This window comes from Nematostella vectensis, chromosome 8 (assembly GCF_932526225.1).
Source record: "Nematostella vectensis chromosome 8, jaNemVect1.1, whole genome shotgun sequence".
Lineage (NCBI taxonomy): Eukaryota > Metazoa > Cnidaria > Anthozoa > Actiniaria > Edwardsiidae > Nematostella > Nematostella vectensis.
The window spans coordinates 2,133,244-2,150,996 of record NC_064041.1 but is presented as its reverse complement, the minus strand read 5'-3'; the positions used below and the strand labels follow the sequence as shown (position 1 = coordinate 2,150,996).

The 17,753-nt window shown below is 39.0% G+C and overlaps 2 protein-coding genes across 2 annotated transcripts; one reads left to right on the top strand and one right to left on the bottom strand.

Annotated features, from left to right (window-relative positions):
* Positions 1 to 7,336: 7,336 nt before the first annotated feature.
* On the bottom strand, positions 7,337 to 15,365 carry LOC5516727 (cap-specific mRNA (nucleoside-2'-O-)-methyltransferase 2). Its single transcript, XM_001636699.3, has 4 exons — positions 14,481 to 15,365; positions 12,636 to 12,852; positions 10,852 to 11,400; positions 7,337 to 9,470 (listed from the first exon to the last, which is right to left on the bottom strand). Exons 1-4 carry the CDS (start codon positions 15,180 to 15,182, stop codon positions 8,125 to 8,127), a joined length of 2,814 nt encoding a protein of 937 aa, XP_001636749.3. The 5' UTR covers positions 15,183 to 15,365; the 3' UTR covers positions 7,337 to 8,124.
* A 49-nt stretch (positions 15,366 to 15,414) lies between these two features.
* LOC5516693 (lysine-specific demethylase 8) lies at positions 15,415 to 17,625 on the top strand. Its single transcript, XM_032386576.2, has 2 exons — positions 15,415 to 16,581; positions 16,932 to 17,625. Exons 1-2 carry the CDS (start codon positions 15,481 to 15,483, stop codon positions 17,091 to 17,093), a joined length of 1,263 nt encoding a protein of 420 aa, XP_032242467.2. The 5' UTR covers positions 15,415 to 15,480; the 3' UTR covers positions 17,094 to 17,625.
* The last annotated feature ends 128 nt before the right edge of the window (positions 17,626 to 17,753 follow it).

Below are 17,753 nucleotides of genomic sequence, written 5' to 3'. Positions count from 1 at the left end.
ATACTAAACAGAATTCCTTATCATTCCGTAACGATGCATTCTATTTAGCATGGTACAATCGCAGCGAAGTAAAACTTCGAAAAAATAACCTGATAATTGCAATTTCCTCGAGCGCCAGGATATTATTATTATATTAAAGAACAGAGAAAAACACTGTTTTCTGATATATTTTAATTCAATATCTATATAGAGAAACTGCAACATCCATTCATGCATAAAGATACGTGATGGAATCTTCTCAAATTAGCAATACAAATTACTCGATCAATGTGAGTATCTTTTAAAAAAATATACTTCTAAATACTGTGGTTTTCAAAGATTTAGAAAGTTACTCAAAAGTTGTTTTATTCTTTGGCTTAATTTGCTGAAGTTATAATTCAAATTCCTATCATATGTTTGCTGACCAAACCTCATACGCCTCTGGATTTGGCCTTTCATTATACTGTTTTGTATATCCTTAAAAATTCAATAAAGATTGATTGATTTGGTTTATAGGTTTAAGGCGATCATGAGATCGTTGTTTGTCACAGTATAGCAGACTATAATAACAGAACTCTTTTGATACCTTACAATATCATAGAAAATAAAGATGCGCTTAGTAAACTTGACTTAGTCCTGACTTAGTCAACTTCAAAGAAAAAGTTTTAAAAATTCATTTCGACACTTTTCTGCGCACTGCTTAGGGCTGGTGAGAAACTTGGTAATATCAAGGCCCAATCATCCGTATTTCGATCTAGATCTTATTATGATAGAATACTAAAGGGACTTCTGAGTCTTTTTTAAATAAAACCATGAAATATCTATTCGCATTTAACGATGGTATTCAACTGCTATTTTTTTGGCTTAATCAAACAGTTTTCAGGGTTGGCATTTTTTAATATAGCTAGGTGAAATAAACAACGTAGCCACAATTGAACATTATCTTAGGGCTTTAGTGTTGAATCTTCAAGGTATCAAGAAAGATGCTCTGACCATATATGACGCGAATGTTAAAAAATTATCATTGAGGAATCTACGCATAACTTTTGAAAATGGCCGATATTGGCACCGCGCCCTACAAAATAACCTCTTGAACTTTAAGACAAAAGTTAAAGATGTTCCTAGGAAATATTGTTATTGTAAGGTGATTAATGTACCGTGGCCACTTAGAGAAAGTTAAGGACTTGAAAGTAGCTGTTTAATGGGTATTCCGCCGTACTCTATAGCTCATCGAAGCGTTTCTTTACCACGCTGATAAGCAGCTTATGTCAATCAAATAGGGCCCTTCTCCAAATCTGATTTGCCAACTCACTAAACTTTCAAGGAGGCCACGGTAGCGTGCATGTCACTATAAACGCAGCATAGAACATCCAAACAATCAGTTTCATAGAGCATTGACTCCGAGCACAGGTGACCACAAGGTAATACACCTTTCCTTGCACCCCACCCCCTTTCCCCTCTCCCCTTTAGACCTAAAAAGATATCTAACCTTTACCCAAATGCCCAGAGAATATGGATTTATACATAGATATATTTTACCAGTTATTTTTGTAGAATGCATATAGGAGAGCGACGGCCCAGATATAGAAGGCTTATCCTTCCATGCGTGCGCTTACTTATGCATTCTCTTGAATGAGTAAGCTAAAAATCGTTATGGTCAAAAAGATGCAATAACAGAATGCAGTTCACGTCTACCATTTCTAGGTTTTCTATCGTATTTTGACGCCTTCACCCTGCGAGTTATATTTTGCTTGAAAACAGGGGCTCATAAGTTCCGCTTTAATTATTTCGGGGAACTTTAGGTATGTTAAGTAAGGGTACTAGATAACTTGAAAAGGTGCCTTTTTGGTTGCGAAATCATAGTTTACACAAATTTCCTCGGAATTGATGAGCAAACACTGACAATCCTCTTCATAGTCTATTCCTTATTCGGATAAGTAGTTAAACGAAATCGGACGCTGGGAGATTCCATTTCCTTATTCGCGAAAACTAACTTGAATAAGGAACAGTTCCCTCCCTATTCGTGTCACTGCACTAATCTATTTGTTTTGTCAGAGCCTTATCTAGTAGCCAAGGTGACAACAAGCACTATCTGTCAAATTGTGGTTTTGTTAGCAAGGTCAAATTCCTTCTTCACTCGTACGTAGTCAAGTGAAGCGTGAATATTTCTCCTCTAAATATATTAATGCGTTTGGAAAGAAAGCCCAAGATACAAATACATTTATTAGATGAGAGGTAGATTTCCTCTCTTTTGCTAGATTCATTCGTGAAAGCGATTGCACGCATTGCGTAATTTGACCTTTTGTAGCAGATAGAGTCTCATGTTCACAGCTCCGCTTAGCAGCGAGCACGTTAAAGCATCCAAATTTACCCGACGAAAATGCTGTTGGACTTGTTCTGAACAAACTGTTATGCCTACATATATACTGTTTCAACTCGAATTAAAAGGTATCATGTAAGTACCCCCCCCCCCCCCCCCGGATTTGAATAAGGAACTGAGCGAATAAGGAAACAGACGAAAAAGGAACTGCGAATAAGGAACCAACTTCACTCTGGTGAATTTCTCGACTTTTAATTTGCTGGATATAAAACTAAAGATTGACTATTTTTTCAGCAAATAATGAGAGGGCTTTTAGTGTGTGCGCTTTTGGCCGCTGTCGCTTTATCTGTGGCTGCAGAGGATCCACCAAATACAAAAGGTGAGCAAGGAAATCCGAGTATATTCTACTACATTTCGTATGGGTGTAAGGGGCGGACCATATGAAATATGGAATATAAATGTTATGTGCTTATACTTGTTATGTGCTTATGCTTGTTAGTGCTTATGCTTGTTGTGTGCTTATGCTTATTGTGTGCTTATGCTTGTTATGTACTTATGCTTGTTATGTGCTTATGCTTGTTATGTGCTTATGCTTGTTATGTGCTTATGCTTGTTATGTGCTTATGCTTGTTATGTGCTTATGCTTGTTATTTGCTTATGCTTGTTATGTGCTTATGCTTGTTATGTGCTTATGCTTGTTATGTGCTTATGCTTGTTATGTGCTTATGCTAGTTATGTGCTGATGCTTGTTATGTGCTTATGCTTGTTATGTGCTTATGCTTGTTATGTGCTTATGCTTGTTATGTGCTTATACTTGTTATGTGCTTATGCTTGTTATGTACTTATGCTTGTTATGTGCTGATGCTTGTTATGTGCTTATGCTTGTTATGTGCTTATGCTTGTTATGTGCTTATGCTTGTTATGTGCTTATACTTGTTATGTGCTTATGCTTGTTATGTGCTTATGCTTGTTATGTGCTTATACTTGTTATGTGCGTATGCTTGTTATGTGCTTATGCTTGTTATGTGCTTATACTTGTTATGTGCTTATGCTTGTTGTGTGCTTATGCTTGTTATGTGCGTATGCTTGTTTGTTATAGCTTATCTATACCTTTGTCTTTTACACACGTAACACACACTTAAGCACCACAGAGTATGTCCCCAATGTTTCCTCACAACCTTTTCAGATTGCAAGGACAGGAGTCCAAATTGTTCGTGGGCCGCGGACTGCGAAAATGCTATAATCAAAATGGTGTCTTGCAGAAAGACCTGTGGCGCATGTGGTAAGAGAAAGACACCTTTTATCATGTCCGTAATCATTACAATCAGCATAATCGCCATTGAGTTTCCCTTAATGTTCATCATCACCATCATCATCAGCGGTAACCATCATCATACACATCATCACCATTATCATAGTTATCACATCATCATCATCACCATTATCATAGTTATCACATCATCATCATCACCATTATCATAGTTATCACATCATCATCACCATTATCATACTTATCACATCATCACCATTATCATATCATCATCATCACCATTATCATACTTATCACATCATCATCATCACCATTATCATACTTATCACATCAACATCATCACCATTATCATACTTATCACACCATCATCATCACCAACCATCACCATCATCATCACCATTATCATACTTATCACACCATCATCATCACCAACCATCACCATCACCGTCATCGTCATCATCATCATCATCATCACCATCATCATCACCATCACCATCACCATTATCATACTTATCACACCATCATCATCACCATTATCATACTTATCACGCCATCACCATCACCATTATCATACTTATCACATCATCATCATCACCATTATCATACTTATCACATCATCATCATCGCCATTATCATACTTATCACATCATCATCATCACCATTATCATACTTATCACATCATCATCATCACCATTATCATACTTATCACGTCATCATCATCACCATTATCATACTTAACACATCATCATCATCATCACCATCATCATCATTACCATTATCATACTTATCACATCATCATCATCACCATTATCATACTTATCACATCATCATCATCACCATTATCATACTTATCACATCATCATCATCACTATTATCATACTTATCACATCATCATCATCATTATCATACTTATCACACCATCATCATCCCTATTATCATACTTAACACATCATCATCATCATCACCATCATCACCATTATCATACTTATCACATCATCATCATTATCATACTTATCACATCATCATCATCACCATTATCATACTTATCACATCATCATCATCACCATTATCATACTTATCACCCCATCATCATCACCATTATCATACTTATCACCCCATCATCATCACCATTTGCATTTCCTTTAAGGTTAATTGATTTATGAGTATAATGTCTGTCAATTCTCTTACTACTTAGTGCTAACTTGATTTTTCAGTTTGCAAGGACACAAAGGCTTGGATTTGTAAATCTGAAAAGCTCAGACGAGAGTGCAGGAAAGATTATGTTAAAAACTTTTTGTGCATGGAGAGCTGTGGCCAATGTGGTAAGTACAATAAAAGAGACTCAGTCAGGCCAATATAGTAAGTACAATTAAAGAGATTCAGTCAGGCCAATGTGGTTAGTACAATTAAAGAGATTCAGTCAGGCCAATGTGGTAAGTACAATTAAAGAGATTCAGTCAGGCCAATGTGGTAAGTACAATTAAAGAGATTCAGTCAGGCCAATGTGGTAAGTACAATTGAAGAGATTCAGTCAGGCCAATGTGGTAAGTACAATTAAAGAGGTTCAGTCAGGCCAATGTGGTAAGTATAATTAAAGAGATTCAGTCAGGCCAATGTGGTAAGTACAATTAAAGAGATTTAGTCAGGCCAATGTGGTAAGTACAATTAAAGAGACTCAGTCAGGCCAATGTGGTAAGTACAATTAAAGAGATTCAGTCAGGCCAATGTGGTTAGTACAATTAAAGAGATTCAGTCAGGCCAATGTGGTAAGTGCAATTAAAGAGATTCAGTCAGGCCAATGTGGTAAGTACAATTAAAAAGTTTCAGTCATTCCAATGTGGTAAGTACAATAAAAGAGACTCAGTCAGGCCAATGTGGTAAGTACATTTAAAGAGACTCAGTCAGGCCAATGTTGTAAGTACATTAAAAGAGATTTAGTAAGGCCAATGTGGTTAGTACAATTAAGGAGATTCAGTCAGGCCAATGTGGTAAGTACAATTAAAGAGATTCAGTCAGGCCAATGTGGTAAGTACAATTAAAGAGTTTCAGTCAGGCCAATGTGGTAAGTACAATAAAAGAGACTCAGTCAGGCCAATGTGGTAAGTACATTTAAAGAGACTCAGTCAGGCCAATGTTGTAAGTACATTAAAAGAGATTTAGTAAGGCCAATTTGGTAAGTACAATTAAAGAGTTTCAGTCAGGCCAATGTGGTAAGTACAATTAAAGAGTTTCAGTCAGGCCAATGTGGTAAGTATAATTAAAGAGATTTAGACAGGCCAATGTGGTAAGTACAATTAAAGAGACTCAGTCAGGCCAATGTGGTAAGTACAATTAAAGAGATTCAGTCAGGCCAATGTGGTTAGTACAATTAAAGAGATTCAGTCAGGCCAATGTGGTAAGTACAATTAAAGAGATTCAGTCAGGCCAATGTGGTAAGTACAATTAAAGAGACTCAGTCAGGCCAATGTGGTAAATATAATTAAAGAGTTACAGTCAGGCCAATGTGTTAAGCATGCTTTACCCTCATACGTAAAATTGATTTCTCTTTTTAGATTGATTCTATTCCCGGTCATCGATGATGAAACGAAAACACTAATGAGTTATAGAGCACGTAATCTTCCATAGGAACAGTACAAACCGCAGCCTTCCAGCGAGCTGGACCAACTAGAAATAAATATACTAGATAAAAATGTGGTAGTTATAAATAGAGACATGTTGGCTAAGGTGTGATAATGGATTATGCAAAAGGAATGTTTTAGCCATTAAAAAATAAATTTGTATGAAATACCGAAAAGATTCGAATAAGCGCAATTCTTAATATATGCGCCCCCTCCTCTCTAAGTGTCCCCCTTACTAGACCTTGATTTTTGGAATTGGCGCCTCGTCCCCATTAAGCTACCCCCACCCCAAACAAAAGCATCACTTGAAAGGTGTAAATCGCAATTGTATTGAGCTCCCATTGACATTCCTACATTACAACAAGGGTCAATGAACATTTTTACTGTCGTTTTAGTTTCTCAAGCGATTCAGAAACTGTCCGTCGAAATGAAATAAGCGCCCCTAAAAATGCAAAAAAAATACGGCAAAAGGGAGCGTTTATTAAATACCCAGAGGGGGGGGATGGGAGGAGGGGGGGGGGGGGTAAATTTCAAATCAGGACAGCTTTTAATTTTAAATCCCAAGAAATTTAAGAGCCCCCAATTCATTGCAAAATAATTCGCCAGTTAAAATCTGTCATCCTCATCGTGAGGAACCTCCCAAGATCCTAGAACCTCCCAAGATCCCAGAACCTCCCTAGATCCCAGAACCTCCCAAGATCCTAGAACCCCCCTAGATCTCAGAACCTCCCTAGATCCCAGAACCTCCCTAGATTTCAGAACCTCCCAAGATCCCAGAACCTCCCTAGATCTCAGAACCTTCCAAAATCCTAGAACCTCCCCAGATCCCAGAACCTCCCTAGATCTCAGAACCTCCCAAGATCCCAGAACCTCCCAAGATCCCAGAAGCTTCCCAGATCCTAGAACCTCCCTAGATCCCAGAACCTCCCTAGATCTCAGAACCTCCCTAGATCTCAGAACCTCCCTAGATCCCAGAAGCTACCCAGATCCCAGAACCTCCCTAGATCCTAGAACCTCCCAAGATCCCAGAAGCTACCCAGATCCCAGAACCTCCCTAGATCACATAACCTCCCTAGATCTCAGAACCTCCCAAGATCCTAGAACCTATCTAGATCCCAGAACCTCTCAAGATCCCAAAACCACCCTAGATCCCATAACACGTTATTTTACTCAACTAGTAAACAAATATAAACTCGTTAGTATAGTCGAATTGTAAAAATGAACTCGTAGTTAAGTCGATCCATCAAGCTGCCAACTCTAAAAACACTGGAGGACGGCTTTTGCAATGTAGAAAATGTAGACACCATTGCAAAAAACATAAATGAAATAACATATCAGGTATGGCTATATCTTTCCCAGTAAACGTCTTTTCGGCGACAGACTTCCCAAGACATATTTAAGGTTCGTCCTTCTCCGCTGCTCTCCATAACGACTGGTTTGAGTCTGATCAGCGCCTACCCGTAGAAAGGCTCTTGGTAGACCCTCCTCCTCCACCCCTTTTTTAAAACGTGAACTACAAAAATCCCCTTAGATGAAAACTACAGTTTTGACAAAGTATAATATAGTTTTCGAACCGCAATCAACGACATGAAAGCAGTGAAAGAAACTCACTGAAACGGAACAGGGCAGGGAAATAGACGATCAATGATGTTCTTATTAACTGACTACCCTATAAGCAAACGAAACACGGAGTCTATAAACTTTTGCCCAGTCCTTATCGTACATTTGTGTATCATGTGGATTTGGTTTCCCTGTGCTTGGCAACCAAACTTAACGCCTGGAACTAGTCAGGGTATTGATTACCACGATACAACAAAGTTGGTGTAATTTCGGTAGCTGAGAATGAGCATCCCATTCAGTCTCTAGACTCTACATCTCTAACATGACCTTCGGGCAATTCAGTTTCTACACTTTACATCTTGCTACGTTTTGTAGACTTAACACCTCACACTTGTTGCCTTGGCCATTAGTTCATTCAAAGCTTCCTCAAGATGTGGTTCCTGATGGCACATCTCCAGAAGTACTAGACTTTGGATTTGGAGGTGAGATAACCTCTCGTTCGCTTTTTTCACAAACTGGTAAAACCGGTTCTCATAAAGGTAAGACATTGGAATGAGTTCCAGTATCTCCAACTTGTAGTTTTTACTTGTTTCATTCCGGACAAACTCTTTAGATGTGAAGACAGCTTCGACTTGGCTAACATTCTTAGTACTCTTAGAAACTTCATCGGATAAATCAATTGGATCATAAATCTGATTGGTAGACCTATTTTCTCCTATACTTTGATTTGCTGTTTCCGCGAAATTAGCCAGCACTCCTTCTAAGTACGTCACCACCTCTTCATTCCTGTCTTGGTAACCCTCACATACAAGGTATCTCACCGGAGACCATAGATGATCGATAACTGGCTTTACTATCGCTACACGGCTGAACAGGTAATGCAAAATGTAGATCAACCCAACAGAGAATCGTGTCAGGGTATCAAAGACTTGGCAGACGAACGTGCCACCAGTGCTAAGATTTCTGAGAGCGAAGACGCACTGTTGAAGGAGCTGTTTCTTGTTTAGCAGTTCTTTTGGTTCCCTCAGACTTGCTTGATCAGCGCTAGCTCTTGAGCCAATAAGAGAAACGACCAAACCAACAAGACCATCTCCTGATGGCCCTCTTTCTTCACTCATTTTGCGTTTCTCAGATTCCTCACTGATCTTTATTGCATGTCTCGCTATGTTTATCTCTGAAGGAAGTTGGTCGCTTGATGGCTGTCCTCCATTTCCTTGTCTCTTCCTGCTCCCAAAGATTCCATGCTCCGACTGTTGCATCCCTTGGGACGAGATCTTAACTTGAAGATTGCATGATTTCAAATACCTTGCAGCACAGTCACAGCCAGAATGACCCGTTACTGTAACAGCAGCGATGTTCTTGACGCCCTTAGTAAACGATACCAATTTCTCAAGTTCTATCAAGCTTGGTAAATTGCAGTAATGGTCTAGCTTCTTAGCATCGCAAGATAACCACATAGGGCTTGTTCCTTGTGTTATTCTCTTGAAATCGTCTGCATTCTTGGCTCTGAGGATCATTGCTTCGTTCTTAGCCTCGATTAGCTTGGATACATAGGTCAGTGTACAAAAACGCGAGTTTCTTACTTGGTCGATGGGTTTTCCAATTGACGTCTGAAGCATTTCGCTTGTGCATTGCAGTGGAGTTATGGGCGATGTCAGCCATTCCACATCTTCAGGTGTTAAAGGGATCAGCTGAGAATTCCCGTTTGCTGTTTGGACGAGTTCTGGAAATAAACACAGTGTAAGTAAATACCGGAGTACTGTAGATAGTATCATACTATCCCTGGAAATTGCCTCAGGGCCATGATTAATATATTGGGAGAAGCGAGTCCTGAGTCGGCAGTGAGAAGGTAATGTCAGCGAAATATGCGCCTTCATTGTTGTGTGGAGAGGAAGTGTAGGATAAGATTCCTGGTCCTCGAGCAAAGGACGTGAAAACAGGTATAACCCAAGTTTACCGACAAGATTTAACCATAGATACAAACCCTGCACGCCAAAAATAGGAGAAGACATAACGGGGCCCAGCTGAAATTTGACAATTTTTAGGAAGGAGTAATCCAGTAAGGAAAGCCTTGTTGTAGAGCGGTCACTTGTGTTGCAGGAAGTGTTGTGGGTTTGAAACTTGGCCGTGTTATATCAAAGGCGAAGCAGTGCAAACCTACTTATAAGGACAGCGTTAGGGCCAATAAAACTGTACTCATTCACGGGTTTCAAAAGTAGAAAATGTATGGTGCTATCGTTCTTTAGGACTTTGAAGCTGTCCTTAAGAAAACGCCTTATTAAGCAGGGATCCTTAAAATAGGGTTCCATTGTCCATAACAACGAGTTGTTTTATGAGTTGGTGTCCTTAAAGGTTGAGTTCCACTGAAAAATCCCTTGCTGCTCAGCATGAGGTAAAAGATAGGCTTATAACTCACCCATGGGGAGAGATGTCTTAGTCTCAAATGTCAGTGAAGTTAACTACGGATTGGTTGGCATTATTATTTTATCATTATAAGGTAATACATAAGCCATTCTACGTTTGCAAAAGTTTACTTATTGATCTGCTATAAAAAAAGCTAGCCTGAAGAATCCTAAATAAATAATCATGGTTCTCATAAATCATAATCTCATAATCTCTAATAATCATGGTGATCTAAAATAACTGTCCCCATACAATGAAACCTCTTAATAAGGACACTGCTGGAAACCACTGAACTGTCATCATACAGTGAAACCCTATTAATAAGGACACTTTGGGACCCATAAAACTGTATGCATTGATTGGTGTCCTTATTAAGCAGGTTAAGATTTACAGAAACTGTGATGTTCTGGAGCTTTTCTTTCATTGGACTTTGAAACCTATCCTTAATAATGAGGTGCTCTTATTAACGCAGCATTGTCACCAGTTTACTTCTGAAGGGCCGATGGAAACCTCAACTGACAAAAGAAACTTCCAATAGACACAATGCTTTTGAAATATTTTTGTTGGTTTTCTGTTAAAAATCACCTTGTTATGTAATCAACCAGAAGTAAACTAGTGACAATGCTGCTATAAGCAGAGTGCCCAAATCTGTTAGAATAACAAATATAAATAGGATAAAAACAACTGCAAGGAGGACATACCCTTGAGACTTGAATGCAATATTGTTTTTCCTACAAAGACTCCATCCCTCTGCATAGATTCTAGCCATGACCAATACCGAACATCATGTCTCTCATTGTAAGTCCCAGTTTTCCCTCTCCCACAAAAGGGCTCTTTGATAGGGACATCAAATGAAGGGCCTCTAGTAAAACTCAGCTGAGTTCCATCCAGATATGCACCCAAGACAACACGTTCTTCTTCTGCAATTGGCTGGACTCCAAACTTCTCCATGTAATAACCTGCAGCCTGCTTTCTCAGATGAAAAAGTTGTTTCTTCTCAAGTCTGTTCATATGGTGAAAATACTGAATATTCATACTTATTTCCTGGTTTTGCAAGTTGATAAAGTACTCTTGGCATTCTTTTATCAAATACAGGAATTCTCTTGGTATGGAATTAAGTGGGAACAAAACCTTCTCTGCTGTGTCTTGTTGGTATGCTGTATACAATATTTCGTGGTACTGAGGGCTAAGGTTCCCAGTGTAACCGCAGCATGTGATGTATACTTCTGAGTTGCCACCTTTACTTGTACCTAAAAGACAAATAATATTATAACAAACAAAAATTTGAAAGATAAATTTCCCCCCCCAAAAAAAACCTTTCTATGCTCATCCAGAAATTATGTAGAGTAACCATGGATCTATGGAACTTTTAATGTGGTGAACAATATAACAATATATTTGGCACGAAATTGAATTGATAAGGAGGTCGCACCAACTTTCTGGCACGAGTGGGCTAGTCGGATAATGCGACTATGGTACGGCGAGGGATTAAACGGTGCTCAAGGTCGCACCAGTCATAACGATTACATTATGCAGATTAGTTTTTAATCAATGCAAATCGTTTTGGTTGAACAAAAATAAAAAAAGGAGCTACCCGTGCAGAGTATTATTGGCTCCCCCCGTTCTTCACGCATGCGCCAAATCGACAATAACTCCCCTGAGACCCTGTATTTATCCCGAACGCCCCGTATGTAGCCCCTTGCCTCGCACTTTTCAGGCAATAGTGAAAATGGCAGCGTTTTGGAAATCATTACCTGAGGACTCTACCTTTGGGGACACGAAATACAAGTGCATTTCATGCGAAATGCTGTTTTGTAATTAAAAAAAAGGACAGAAGATGCAGCAGGAGTCCTTGCCTTTTCTTTGTCCAATATATTGCGGCATGCAATCAGTTCATCCTCCTCTTCCTATTAGACCATATTTCTCTGACCAAGAAGGCTTTTCTAGTCATTTCTAGTCTTCGTGTTCTGTCCTCCATTTTAGCGTCATAAGACAAAGCAGCATTTGTGCCTGATGACTATATTGTTACACTCCATACCCATGGGAATTAACAAACAAAAAGGTCGACGTTTATTGTAGAGCCGCTCTATGATCGAAACTTTACCGAACCAGAATGGTGTGACTCTGGCACGCCATTTAATCTAGGCCTAAGTCATCAATTGTCAACTAACATTCAATGTACATATAATCACATACAAACAGAAGAGGAAAAGTATTTTCCCTTATGCAGTTCTGTTACTTTCCAAAGAGTCTGTTGATCCAATTTGCATAACAGTGTTGTTTTTATTTTGTTCTGTATATCTTAAATTCTCATCATTTTAAAGATATTAAATTTTTCTTAATTTCAAGAGAATTGAATATCTGATATGGGGCTTAGTAGCCTATAAAATCATGCATGTCTGATCAAGAGACTAATTACAATATAATTAACCTTCCTGTAAGTTGTTCTGATGCTATTGTCGCTAGGTACATACAATAGGCTTACCAGGTTTAATGACATGGACTTCTTCAAACAGACAGCACATCAAGTACATCAAACACACCATATGGTGCTCTAAAGTGGTAAACATCTTGAACACATAACAGCCTCCTGTAGCAAGAACTGTCAGCGCTGTGACAGCTTCACAAAATATTAACTGGCTGACGGCATTTTCTTGCTCCTCTGGCTCATCTGAGCAGTCAATGCTGCCATCAGCTGTTACCTAGCAACAATTGACATGTTAGAATAATAGCAGTCACCTAGCAACAAAGTAGAACCCAGATCAAACTGTAAAAAACAAATGCAATGCAATGTAGAGGCGAAAACTCTCTTTTTTGTCGCTGTTCCTACTCCAAAGGTTTGCGGTAGATTTAGAGGGACACATACATTATGTGACACGGCAAGGCAAAACGTACACTAGCGAGCAAATCTGGAAGATCAGCAAATCTGGAAGATCAGCGAATGCTTTTTCTATAATAAGGGAACAATATTGTTAATAATGAGGGAACGATGTTGCTTCGTTATATCGTTCATAAAGGATCTTGTTCCCGGGGCACAATCGGAAGAACGTTCGTTCTTAAGAAAATTTGGAAGTTTGTTCCATTCAAACTCAAAAAATGCTCTAAAGCTCTGAAGATCGTTCTCTTAAAATTCGAAAGATCCGTTCTCTTGAAGTTCAGGAGAACATTCTAATAATTCAAAAGATCGTCTCTAGAAATTCGGAAGAACGCTCTTAAAGTTTGGAAGAATGCCATTGATATTTGCTGTATGCAAAATAAGAGAGCAAGTCTATTTGTCTTTGCAATACAACCACATGTAATGGTGACAACAACAATATGACGGTTCTCGCTTGCTACTAGAACCTGCGCATCAAACCTCTCTAAGAAGAATATATCAGCTTCTTTTGCCAATAGGATAGTAGCGATCCGTAAAGTTTGTCAATCTATTTGTTTGAGCTGTATTTAAATTAAGAAAGCGAGTCGGCTGTTCATATTTTCCTGTTTTTTCAAAACAATGAAATGTTAATGGCGACCACAACTCTACTATGACAGCTCTTGACTTTGCAAAACAACAACGAAATTGTTAAACTGCAGCTTTAATGTCACATAGACTAAGCTGAAATATACGTCAAAATTTAAATTAACAAACCAAGCATTTCTCAAGAGAGTGATGTTGTCTTTTTGGTAACGATGATCAAAATTGAAAGACCGTTTTTGCCTTCAGGGTTTTCTCACAGCGATAAACAGTTTTCACACCCTTAAATAAATTCTTGTCTTCGTGAAACAGATCTCTTCTTCAGGAGAACATCTTAAAAACCGAAAAAAAACGCTCTTTCCTTTGAGTGTTAACCTCAATGATGAACAATTATTTTAAAAACAGGGAGAACGATCTTGTCTTCTGAAGAACTATATTGCCTTTGGAGAAACGATTGAATTCTGAGAAACGATCTTGAAAATCGGAGATTTCTCATAGAAATCTGATATCGTACTAAATATCATAAAAGCATTCTGCATAATCCGTCGAACAATATTTTACGTTCATAGCCTGAATGTTTTTCTCTAGTGTATGTTATCCCTTGCGGGGTCGCATGTGTAGTGTTGTCCCTAAGAGTTTTGACTGTCCGTTGCCTAGAAAATTATTGAGCAAAAAGGGTAAAAAAACTCAGTCTTTTCAAGGAAAGTGTTCATTAAGCCATCAACAACAAGCTTTCAACTCTTTTCAAGACAGTGAAATTTGCCAGCAGATGGCGCTTTAGGGACAACCCTGGGCACAGCGACACCCCTACCCTAAAAAAACTTTTAAAAAAGGGGGAAGAAAACTGTTCAACACTTTCAATGCCTTCCATCTCACCAAATGCACTTTCCCTTGACACGCCTCTGCAAGGTGGTTGAGGTTTTCAAGTTGCATCAAATCGCCTGTCCCATCAGCACCAAAGTCCCAGTTTTGTAGCGTTTCCACAATAAACCTGTCATCATCAAGCAAGGCTTTAGGGCTATGCCCCTCATAGTAGGGGTTCAATGTAGCCCCCAGCCACGCCCATTCTAGATCGGGATGGTGGTTCCTGAGGTAATGATTGGTGGCTGCAATAAAGGCCCCTGGTGCTTCACACAAATGTACACTGTACAACTTCTTCGAAGATACTGCCTCGGTTGGGACTACGTTGTAAGAAGCTAGGACTTCGTAAAGCTTTGCAAAGGCTTGGGTGCACATCTCTGCGCGCATTGTCTCTCGTAATGTCTTGACTACAAGCCCGGCCTTGTGTGTCCGTCGCGTGTGTTGGTGCCATTCTACTATGTCGATGTCATTCAACATGCTCTTGGATTCGTTGAGATTCCTCTTCATTTCCTGTAAAACATTAATTGTTTCTGGTGTAGTAGTGAAGAGGAGTTCACTACTCGGTAGCTCGCACTGCTTGTCTTTGGCCTTGAGCGTAAATCTCTTGTTGTATAATCTCGTCGTTTCTTCTTCGATGAACTGCAAGGTTTCTGCGGAAAGAAGCGCGCTTTCGCCGTATGGATGGTATCTCTGCTTGTTTCTTCTTTTAGGAGCCATCTTTGATATAAGCAGCAACAAAACTAAACAACTTCTATATTATACAATCCCACTCAACACATAAACGATAAACTCCCTCAAAAACCGAGAATAAAAACATTAGTATGCTTGTTACTACGTGCTAGCGGCAGCCATTTTGGACGTGTGTACTATGAACTGATCTTAGATAAATACTCCATGTAAAGTTTTATTGATGAACTTTTCAAATCAAAGTTACAAGAACAGTTTTTATGGCGTATCTATCCCACAAAAGCGCGAAATACCGCTGTCCAGAAGTCGCTTACGAATAGTCTCAATCATGGTAGACTGGCTAAACAAACTTTTACCTTTTGTAAATAGCCCAGAAGATTTCAACCTTGGAAAATCCCTTGAGAAACTTTTGCATGTTGATGGAAGGCCAGTGCTTCTTGTGCTTGAAAAGGCTGTCAGGCTATTCTTTAACAAAGACTTTGAAAAATGTCAATTCCATTCCCAAATAGCACTCGACATGTGTTGGGAGAAATTGAATACTGGTCATTGGAAAGATGTAGATGTAATATGGAGGGAGAGTTATTCTTATGGGAGCTTGTTCAAGGCAATGTCCCTAAGGGAAAGTAGAAGAGACGGTGAGGCAATAAAAGCATGCGACATGGGGCTTCTGTTAGGTGCACCCGTGATGGACAATATTTTAAATAGATTAGTGATTGACATAAATAGCTCCAAAAAGACTTCAGAATCTGAGCTTTACTTAGAAAATGAGTCTAATCCATCAAGTATGAAAAGAACAGGCCCAAATGACTGTGGCACTTTGGATGAATGTGATGACCAGCCTACCAAGTTACTAAAACTTTCACACATTCCAGTGCTAAATCAAGATTTTGAGGTCCCACATTGTAACTCTATGTCACTCCAAGATTTTCTTATGAGCCATATGAAAAAGGACAAGCCTGTTATACTTGACGGCATGATGGAGGCGTGGCCAGCAATGAGGAAATGGGGGCTGGAGTACTTGAAGGACATTGCAGGTTACCGTACTGTGCCAATTGAACTTGGATTGCGTTATACGGATGAGGAATGGACTCAGAAACTCATGACAATCTCTGAATTTGTCGACAAATATGTTAGCTGTAGCAATAGTTCTCAGGTGGCATATCTTGCCCAACATCAGCTTTTTGATCAAATTCCTGAACTCCGCCGGGATATAATAATCCCTGATTACTGTTGCCTAGGTGATGATGATCGTGATGTTATGATAAATGCATGGTTTGGTCCGAAAGGAACTGTATCTCCACTGCATCACGACCCTTATAATAACCTCCTAGCACAGGTAGTTGGAGAGAAGTATTTAAGACTTTATAGTAAGGACCAGACAGACAAGCTGTACCCACACGAGACCACTTTGCTTCACAACACCAGCCAGGTATGTAATCACCATGGTAACTGGTACTACATTTTAGATAAGAAAACTTCACGGTTATAATGTAACCCTCCATAAATATAGATTATTGTATGGTAATGTATTGTAAAACATTCAAGCTTTCCCCCAAAGTAAACATATGCAAAGGACTCTGCTAGTACCTTTTTCAGTGTGAACCCTGTTAGATTAAACAAAGAAGTTTCTTGAATGAGTTTGGGGCAGGTACAGGATTTGTATTACTGGGAGTGGAGTGGAGACTTTAACTCATAACCCTCCCCCCCCCCCCCCCCGTCCCCCTCATGTGACCCGTGACACAATGTGTTAAAACATTGTGTCTTTTGCTTTTACTAAAGATTGACGTAGAGGCACCAGATCTGGCCCAGTTTCCAGCCTTCTACAAAGCCTCATACCAAGAATGTATACTCCGTCCCGGACAGATGCTGTTCATTCCGCCTGGACATTGGCATTATGTGCGGTCACTATCTGTTAGCTTCTCAGTCAGCTTTTGGTGGTGAGGAGAATTATGATGGTTCTTCCCATAGGAAAAAAATGAGTGTTTACAAATGGTGATTGACATTAAATACTAAAGACTATAAACACTAATGTTTCAACACAATTGAATAATAACAACAAAATACATACATCTGATGTAAGATAGTAATATAGTAGCCGGATTTATGAGATGCTTTGAGACTGTTCACTTAAAGCGTCTTGGTAATTGAACATAAATGTTCAACTATTGTAAATGTATTTTTATATGCATGTATATGTATTTGTATATTACAGTAAAAATGGATTTGTAATTTTGAATAAATAATATCTTTTTGCAATAGCTTTTATTCATTCATGCTATTTTGTCTATATATAGAGTACATATTTACCCTAGGTGCCACAGGCCAACCACTGCCATGCATGAAATAAGCAAGAAGTATTTGGTCAAGGTTCTAGTTGGGTTTTGTAACGATACCGTAGACCCAAATGGCTTCATTTCGGGTGAATTTTTTTTATTATGCCATTCGATGACAATAGGCACACTCTAGATGTTAGCAAAAAATACCACCAAAATCTTAAATACTCCGCCAGATATTCAAGAAAAACCGAATTCGAACGAGTGTAGCGTTATTCTCGAAGGCGTCAATAATCCCATAATCCTGTTTACTTAGCTCAAAGTCCCG

Coding starts and splice junctions, on each gene's coding strand:
- LOC5516693 (XM_032386576.2), top strand. CDS start 15,481: ATGGTAGACTGGCTAAACAAACTTTTACCTTTTGTAAATAGCCCAGAA. Junction 16,582..16,931: donor TGCTTCACAACACCAGCCAG/GTATGTAATCAC, acceptor CTTTTACTAAAG/ATTGACGTAGAGGCACCAGA.
- LOC5516727 (XM_001636699.3), bottom strand. CDS start 15,182: ATGGCTCCTAAAAGAAGAAACAAGCAGAGATACCATCCATACGGCGAA. Junction 12,853..14,480: donor GTCAAGGGAAAGTGCATTTG/GTGAGATGGAAG, acceptor AATTGTTGCTAG/GTAACAGCTGATGGCAGCAT. Junction 11,401..12,635: donor AGTCCATGTCATTAAACCTG/GTAAGCCTATTG, acceptor TTTGTCTTTTAG/GTACAAGTAAAGGTGGCAAC.